At 49.8% G+C, this 8,709-nt stretch overlaps 1 protein-coding gene across 1 annotated transcript; it reads left to right on the top strand.

The window, feature by feature from the left end:
* Positions 1-1,128: 1,128 nt before the first annotated feature.
* SERTAD4 (SERTA domain containing 4) lies at positions 1,129-8,709 on the top strand. Its single transcript, XM_074820640.1, has 4 exons — positions 1,129-1,424; positions 1,777-1,981; positions 2,428-2,543; positions 5,701-8,709. The coding sequence occupies exons 2-4, from the start codon at positions 1,792-1,794 to the stop codon at positions 6,463-6,465; spliced, it is 1,071 nt and encodes a 356-aa protein (XP_074676741.1). The 5' UTR covers positions 1,129-1,424; positions 1,777-1,791; the 3' UTR covers positions 6,466-8,709.

Raw genomic sequence — 8,709 nt, 5'->3', positions numbered from 1 at the left:
AGAAGAGTCCATGGGTGCTTTCTAATGATGGCGTAATCTTTTCAGCCACAAAATATATGAGTTTTTAGCTTGTTCTTGGGCCATTTTTTGGCCCTGTTCTTAGGTCAGCAGACTGACCCACTTGTTGTTTTGACCGGTCTTTCCATGTGTCGGTACTCAGCTGGTAACGAAAGGTGTGGGGAATAAATAATCTATATTGTCTGTGTCAGGGATAGCTTCCAGTGGGCCAGTTGAGTGGCTTGCCCTTGCCCCTGTCATTGTTTCTTTGCCCAGGAAAAGCAAGATGGCCGTAATGGGCTACTGCAAGAAAAGAGCTGAGGGCCATATGCAGCACGTGACCAGTGAACCGATTCTGAGGAAGGGGTTTAGGCACCCTTCAGCATGATTGCCGTGAGGTCTGGTGGCCTTTACTAGGGCAAACTGCCCGTGGAGTTCCCCTTCGCCTCCCATTTTCTGCCCCGTTGAGGAGTGTGGGGCAGAGCCACGCACGCACGCATCCAAGGAACAGAGGGTTAGCGCGCGCTGGAAGCCCGTTTCTTCATAAAGTAGCAGCCTTGTGCATTCTTCCAGGATTTAAGAAAACAAGTGGCAGATGTGAATGATTTATTTTTCCTCCCTCTTCTGCTGCGGTTTATTTTTTCCTCTTGTTAGAGAGCGCTGGGCTGCTAACACAAACAATTGCTGAAATTCCACCTGCCCACCTGCGGCCCCTCCTTCCCGCTGCTCGCTCGGGCCCTCATCATCCTCCGGGGGGGCTGCACCGAGGGGAAGCTGCGTCCCGCTTTCTTGGAGAGAGGAGGAGGAGGAAGAGGAGGAAGGAGAGGGAGGGGCCGGGCCGTGTCTGGGCGCATTGTTCCGCGCTCTTCTGCCAAGAAGTAGGTGACTATGAACTCATCCCTTGCCCCTCGCAGAAAGTTTGCTCCCTCCCCTCCTCTCCCCTCCCCTCCCGCCTGCTGTCGCGGCAGGAGGCAGCTCGCAGCCTGGCGCTGGCCCCGGAGTCCCCGCTCCTGCTTAATATTCCGCCTGCTCCGCCGATGTTGTGCTTGGCTCCGGTGGGACTGCAACTCACGGCTTGAAACCGGAGCCAATTTTCTGTCTTAGTCTCGCAGTGTTTTGACTGGAGGCAGATCCAGTTCAGTCCGATCGGGGCTAGTGGAAACAACTACCTAAGTCTCTGCTGTCTGCTTCGGTTGGGAGGGAAGAAAGAAGAAAGAAACGCGATCCCCAACTGCTGGGCGCGCTCGCTCGCTCTCCCACACACGCACACCCCACTGCACACACACACACACACACACACGCACACCCCCCCCACTGCACACACACACACACACGCACACGCAGAGACTCGCACCCCCGCCGGTGCGGAGCGCGCCGTGCCAGCACCGCCGGCAGAGAATGGGAAGCGAGTGAGCGGATCCGTGCCGGTGTGTGAGCGCCGCGGGGACGGGCCGGCCACGGCGACGGGGCGGCGGGAGCGGGCCCGGGGGGTGGCGGGGTGTGGGGCGCGGCGGGGGGGCAGCGCGCTCAAACTCGCGGGGCTGGAGACCCCGCGCCCTTTGTGGGAGAGGGCTCCGGTCTCGTTCCTGCCGTGAGAAGGGGAAAAAAAAAAAGAACCCGCAACCCAGCGCCGGTGTGTCTGTGTGAGATACATCCGCGTGCAGTTGGTGCGGGCCGAGGCGGGAGCGCCGGGGGGCGCCGCGGGGCGGGGGGCAGGTGAGGGGGCGCCGGGGGCAGGTGAGGGGGCGCCGGGCGCTGACCGCGCTGCTTCGCTTCCAGGTGCCGGCGCCCGCGATGACCCTGGTGCTGCCCATGCAGCGGCTGGGCCGCCCCATCGCCGCCGAGGGAGCCGCCGACCTCGCCGCCTACCGCGCCCTCTGGCAGCCGCCCTGCTGCGGCCGCCCCGGCCCCGCCGCCCCGGCCCCGTCGCCCCCGGCCCCGCCGGCCCCCCCGGCCCCGCCGGCCGCCGGGCCCCCCGCCGCAGGTAGGCACCGCGCCCCCCGGCCCCGCGGGGGGGACACGGGGGTTTGTCCGCGGGTCGGGGCGGGCGGGAGGCGGGGGCTCCCCCACGGGCGAGCGCGGCGGGGCCGCAGGTGCGCGGGGCTCTCGGGGCGCCGTCGCGCCCGGGCGGCGGGGGCAGCGCCGGGGAAGGCGCCCGCGGCCGGCCGGGGCGAAAGTTTTGCCGAAGCCGAGCGTGCGGAGGGGGGCCCCGGTTCCCCGAGCCGCCCCGGTTCCCGGAGCCCTCCGCGCCGGCGGCCCCGGCTGGCGAGCGGCGCCGGAGTCAGGTGAGGGGTCTATTCCCGATCGCTGCCGATAGATGGGAAAATACGCGGTGGAGTTCTGTAGCGCGAAGGGAAACGAAAAGTATTTTGTTTGGAGAACCTCCGGCAAACCGCATGTCATTTGTCATATCTGATTTATTACCCGCAGGATCGCATTACAGGGGAATTTCAAATCCTGTAACAACATCCAAGATCACATACTTTAAAAGGAAATATGTGGAAGAAGAGGATTTTCATCCACCGCTCAGCAGCTGTACACATAAAGTATGTTTTCTAATAGTCATTATTTTTACTCCGAGTTTCAGATGCTTAGTAACACTCGATTGACCCATTTCCAGAAGGCTGAAACACTCCACTGAAATTAGGAGAAAGATCCAGCTGTTTGCTCAGAAACGAATAGTTGTCACTTGTTCACATTTATTGTTTTATTGTCATCGAATTGCTTAAGAAGCAAAGCTGCTTCTTCATTTGTAACAACTGTAAATGGAAACGCTGAGAATAACTTTTTTTTCCAGATTATTTTGTTCTTAGCTGGTTTATATCGTGCTTACAGAAACAGCTCCATAACAGCATGAGAACAGCAGAAAGGAAGAACATCAATAAAAAGGGCCCACGATTCCCCACTCATTCCAAACTTTTTCCGGGGGAGAAAATAGTAATAGGTTCCATGTACCCCAAATGGGTTACAGATCCTCTAGAAAAATAGAATGACTTGGAAAGCGAGTACAAGCTCCTTCAGTATTTAATCCTGTTTATTAAAAAGCTAATAACTCCAAAAGAACAGATTAGTAAATGAAAGAATATTTTTTTTTTTTAATGAATGCTGTCAGGGGAGGGATTAGGGCAAACATTTCCCAGGCCAGTGAATACATAAATTGAAATCTAACTTTTTTTATGAGAGATTTTATGCTCTCATTCATTAAGGGCTCAGTCCTGTAGGGAACTGAACGCCCAGAGTGATGTGCTTAAGGATAGCGTGTGCCTTGAGTTCCCATCCTTACCTTGCTGGATTGTACCTGGCCCACGGCAGCCCGGTGCTACCCAAGTACTGCTGGTGACAGAGAGGCCGCCATACAATCTGATTTATGCCCAGCTTATGGGGGGCGGTGGTACCACAAGAGCCCCAGAGACAGAAAGCTAAAACAGATCAAGATGCGGAGCGAGTTTATACCTTATCTTTCCCTGCGTCGCAGAGGCGGCCTTCTGAGATGTGGGGAGAACAGAGCGCCTGGTCCCTGCTGTGGACACTGGGCGGGCAGGTCTGCCCACTGGGATCCTGTTCCCTGGAGGGATTTCCACAGGGGAGAAGCGGGCAGTAACGCTGAGCTCGCTTCCCAAGGACCTTAGAGTAGCTGAAAGAATTTTCAGCTACAAGTAGTGTTGGCTGGAAATAAGTACCTGACCGGGAAGGTGGAAAACTGCCCCGCCGTTAATTCCAGAAGGTGCCCGGCCTGCTTCCAGAGTGATGATCAAATAGCACCGAGGGTGTTGAAAAATGTGCTCTGGTTAGTGAGCGTGTCCCACATGTCACATCGCTCTCCAATTTCAGCCATTTTTTTTCTTGGCTAGATTGTTGGATTTTTGTATCGGTGATTATTTTCCTCGCGGAGAGGAGGAATAGTTACTTATCCCTTTCTAACAGCATAAAAAAACAATTGTGGAGGCATTGATAAGACAGACCTGTCCCAGACATCGTTTTGTGCTGTTGTAGATGTGTATCGCGGCAGAAACCCTGGGTCACCAGTTTCTTCTGGTTGACACAAGTGTGTTTTCTACTTTGCAACACTGAGCTCTGGGAAAGGGAGAATGCCCACCAGATTTATTTGAATTTCTTACCTCCACTGCCCGGTAAAGAAAGAGTTATGTTCTGAGATTCGTTGTCCCATAGAGTGTATGACACTAGGGCCCCAGGGCCCCTCTCCAGAGGGCTGTTGGCAAACGTTTGTAGTAGAAAGCCTTTGACAACTTGTTCCTACTGGTGACCCTCCAGGATGTATCTCCAGCAGGATCACAGTTCAAGGCTTACTGGTTTGCTCCAGGCTTTTATGGCTTCACTGACTATTGCTGCAGCAGGTATAAAGGATGCAAATTAACCAATAGGCTTAATATGATTTAAAATGAGTCATTTATTACAGAAAATTACTCTCTCTAACAAAGAGGAGCTTCAGCTGTGAACTCACATGAAAACACGGCCCATTTTTGTTTTTACGAGGCACTGGCCTGCTTCTAAGCCCTGCAGACAGGACCAGGCTGTGGAAAGAGCTAGAGGGCTGAGGAGAGCTGAATGGATGTGAAAAGCAGCTGTGCTTTAAGCTCTTTCAGTCCTCATAGCTACGACTTCCACTCTGCAAAAATGCTGTAACCATGTGGGAAAGGGAAGAATGATCAAGCCACAGATGGGGGGGATTTAGAGCAGTCTCTCTTTGTGCTGTGCTGCTCTCCTCCTACGCAAACCAGATTCTTACTAAAAATGAAAATTAGTTAATAGTGCTTACAGTAGCATGCGTTGCCCCCTCTCTTATTTTGATTCCCAGGGTAGCGATTACAGCGCAGAATCCGGGGCCTCCCGGGGGCAGTAACCTGCTCGTGCTGCCAGTGCTGAGAAAGGGAGTCCTGGAAGGACCATGGAAGGGAGAACAAATCTGTGGGCGTCGAGCCAGGATTTCTGCAAATCCCTATCCTCGCCTCGTTTCCTGACCTTGTCCCTGCCTATCTGCGTTCCCACCAGTCCTGTAGAGCGCAGGGTGTAGGACGCAGGCCAACAGCTGCTCTCCAGATGCTGGGATGCTTGGAGAGATGGGTTTCTCCCTGCCTCCCTCCCTTCCTGCACTTCTGTACACAAGAGCAGTGCAAGGGAGCTTGGCAAATGGCGACCTCCTCGCTGGAGGGCCTCTTCCACTGGCAGCGGATGAAATGCTCCGACGCTTGCAGCGTGAGGCGAGGGCTGCTGGCTGTGTCTTGCCAACCCTGAGGCTGCAGGAGGGGACCTTCACTTGGCTTCCGAGCTTCGTAGAAGCCCCACAGGGGATGATGGAATTGGGTCAATTTACCTCAAAAAGTCCCCAGCCATCACTGGAGCAAAACTGCACACCAATTTTATGTTCTAACCCCAAATGCAAATAAAGAGCCAGATGTGTGCATCTGGATCTCACTCTCCCATCCTGGATTCGTGCCTTGCGATTGCCTCTGGGGTGTAATGCTCAGCTGCTTACTTCCTAAACCTGGGTGAATGCTGTGGCCAAGAAGAAGCAGGTCCCTGGCTACATGGGTGTGAAAAATGAAAAGCCAGTTTTAGGCACCTCAGGAAGAGAATGGGAAAAGTAGCAGTGCAGGGGGAATACTTTGCTTCATTTTCTTTCTCCTGGCCTGGAACAAAACCAGTTGCCTTCAGCTCCATATCTTCTGTCTTTTGCATTTTCAGACAATCTCCGTGTTTGAGGAGCGGGCCCATATTCTTTACATGTCTTTGGAAAAGCTGAAATTCATTGATGATCCTGAAGTCTACCTGCGGAGATCCGTCCTCATCAACAACCTAATGAAGAGAATCCACGGAGAAATCATCATGCAGAACAACTGGTGCTTCTCCGCCTGCTCCTTCAGCAGCACCTCGCCACAAGAGTGGTTTGTGCCTCAGGACTGTCCGTACAGAAAACGCCTTCGGATGGCAAAGGAGGAGTACGAGAAGCTCCACACGTGCTGCTTCTATCAAGAGTGTGGCAGTCACTATTTAAATCTACCCTACTCTGTTAATGCTAGTACAGAAAATACTTCCTCCTCTTCTTCCTCCTCTTCCTCCTCCTCCTCCTCCTCCTCCCCCTCCATTTCTTTGCCAAGCTGTTCCCAGCAGGTGGATTATGACATTGGCAGTGCCCCTTCTTACAGGAGTGATGACCAGATACCTGCTAATGAAATATTCATCACTAATGCCAGGTCTCACACTAATCAGGAAAAGGCAAAATTTAATGACGAGAAAGGAGGTAATGAACCTGAGCGAGAGAGCATCGTCCTAAACTGTGAACCTGTAAGAGGCACCCATGCTCTCGAGTGTAAAGGCAAATTTTATGACTATTTTGAGACTGGATGCAATGACAAGAGCAACATAAGTGAATCTTGGAAAAAATCCTTAAGGAAAAAGGAACCTTTACCAAGTAATAAAATGTGCTGCAGCAAAGGAAGTAAAATATGAGGCATCTTTCTTGCTCTGTTGAAGCATGCGCAGCATGTTCGTTTGTCTATCAAATTTTTATTTTGAATGGATTTTTTATAGTTTTCTACAAATGATACAATCATGCCACAAACGTTACATGTAGTTCTAAATGACTGGAGAGCAGATTGCGTAAAGCGTCTCTATGATCTGCATCAGCGGGCTATTTATAAATATGGAGACTTCATAAAGAACGCAGTTGTGTTACTGCTTAGCACTGTAGTCTGTACAGCTATGGTGTAGCTTTCGTTACTGAAAATACCAATCAGCCAGATGGGGAAAACATATTGTTTTATATATCCCCGCCCCCAAGAAGTCTGCCATTAATTAAGAAGAACCTCCATTATGTTTACCAAGGAATTAGAAGTCTGGTAAACAAATTGATGCTACCAGCAAGGGCGATGTGCTCCTTGTAACTCAGTATTTGTTCTGACAAAGGACCGTCTTCATGGACTGGGAATAAACCATCCTTACGTTTTGTACTGATACTCTTGAATTCCTGGATTCAGCGTCTTGTTCAACTGACAAAATAGGACATAGCATAAAGAAATAACCTGTTTATGGGATCTTGATCAGAAACACAACATGCAGCTCAAGTACTTGCATGTTTTCACCTCGGCTGTAATAACTAATGAGGCTTGTTGTTATACAGGGCAGGTTTTTTTTTGGTGCCTTACTTTTTGTCTTAATTTTTGCCAGTGTGAAAATTAAGTATAAATCAGTGATACAGCAGGGATTTAACCTAAACAGAGGAAAAAAAAAAAACCCACAGGGTGGATCAATATTATTAGAAACCTTTAACCTTTGAAGTACTGAGTTCAACTTCCTATTCAAACATCTCTGTTCTTCCTTTTTGATGCTCAATTGCTTTTTGATTTGCCATCCTTAGGAAGGGATTTAAGAAACAATAGAGAGATGTCTCTTGTAAACAAGCATTCGATGCTTGAGTGTTACTATGGCAACTGTCTGTTGCTGGGGCTCTTTTTTTTCCTTCTTCGTATAATGAAGTTCATGAACCAGTGGCATGTTTTATACTTTATTCTGTTTCGCATAATTTCTCTCTCTTAGATTGCAAAAGCATGCGGGAGTTTTCTATGACTTTTGCCGTTGATTTAAAAAAGACAAGAAAGGAAAGCAAAAAGCACAATGTTAATCCATAACGTGGCGATAAACACGATTTTATCTGAATGAATGTAAGGGGTTTAATTTTAAAAAAGAACATTTTGGAGAAATGAGCTGAGATTTCAGTGGCTAAGGACAACATTTAGTCAGCCCTAGGTAGACCATCTGCAAAAACGTGCTGTTTAAAATGCCCAGAAGACATTAGTCGGGCTTGGACCGAGAGTATTTTGAGTCTTGGATCCACCAAATTAATTAGTTCCCACAGTCCCCATAACAACTGGCAGGATGTGCTCAGCAAAATAGCCACATCCAAGCCATGGCTGACTCATAATAGCTGCCTGTTCCCACAGCATCATGCACTCAAATGACATCTTCTCTGCTTGGTTCTTGTCCAAAGGGTGAAATTCACCTCTGTGCTGGGGGAGCAGCCAGCTCGGCGCAGGGCACGAGGGTCCCCAGGGGGACACCGCCCTGGGCTGCACCCAGCTTGGCCTTGGAGTCAGCCAGGTCTCTGGGTCAGAAACCTCCTGCTCTGGGTTTCACGGGTTCAGCCAGAGTCCTCCGGAACAACGGTTACTTTGGGTGGCATGTGCACCCCGCAGCCTCGTTTGCAAAATGGACAGTTTTCATGAGTAAGCCTGGTGGTCACAGGAAAAAGCTCACCCCCAGCCAGAGTGACCACAGAGAGAGTAGGATGTAAACCAATGATAACCTTTATGCGGTCAGGTGAGTTGGAACAGATAAGTTTGTAAGGGTTATCATTGTGAAGAATGACAAAAAAAGAAAGTATAAGTCCCACCTGATTTCTCCAAGACAGAAGCTTTTTTTATTATTAATAATAATATTAAATATAGATCTCATTCATACAGTGTATGAGTAGGATCATCATTTAGACATTTGTCCACAAGGACCAATTTTTTAAAAATGATTTTTCTTGTGTTATATCCAGATAGTCTAGTAATGTCTGCTCTTTTCCAATATTTGATAAACACTTGATGTTTTAAGCTTAAATATTAGATGCTTGTATACTAATGTGTTGTTGTAGTAAAGTGAAATTTCCTTGATATATATTTATTAAAATGACCAAAATTCATTTTAATTTTA

Source organism: Strix aluco, chromosome 3, assembly GCF_031877795.1.
Source record: "Strix aluco isolate bStrAlu1 chromosome 3, bStrAlu1.hap1, whole genome shotgun sequence".
In the NCBI taxonomy this organism is placed as follows: Eukaryota; Metazoa; Chordata; class Aves; order Strigiformes; family Strigidae; genus Strix; species Strix aluco.
The sequence above is the reverse complement of the archived record's forward strand: the minus strand, read 5'-3'. Positions and strand labels throughout refer to the sequence as shown.

Excerpts from the sequence above, each read along its gene's own strand:
- SERTAD4 (XM_074820640.1), top strand. The coding sequence starts at position 1,792 with ATGACCCTGGTGCTGCCCATGCAGCGGCTGGGCCGCCCCATCGCCGCC. Across the intron at positions 1,982-2,427 it reads CGCCGGGCCCCCCGCCGCAG|GATCGCATTACAGGGGAATT; the intron begins GTAGGCACCGCG and ends TATTACCCGCAG. Across the intron at positions 2,544-5,700 it reads TCAGCAGCTGTACACATAAA|ACAATCTCCGTGTTTGAGGA; the intron begins GTATGTTTTCTA and ends TTGCATTTTCAG.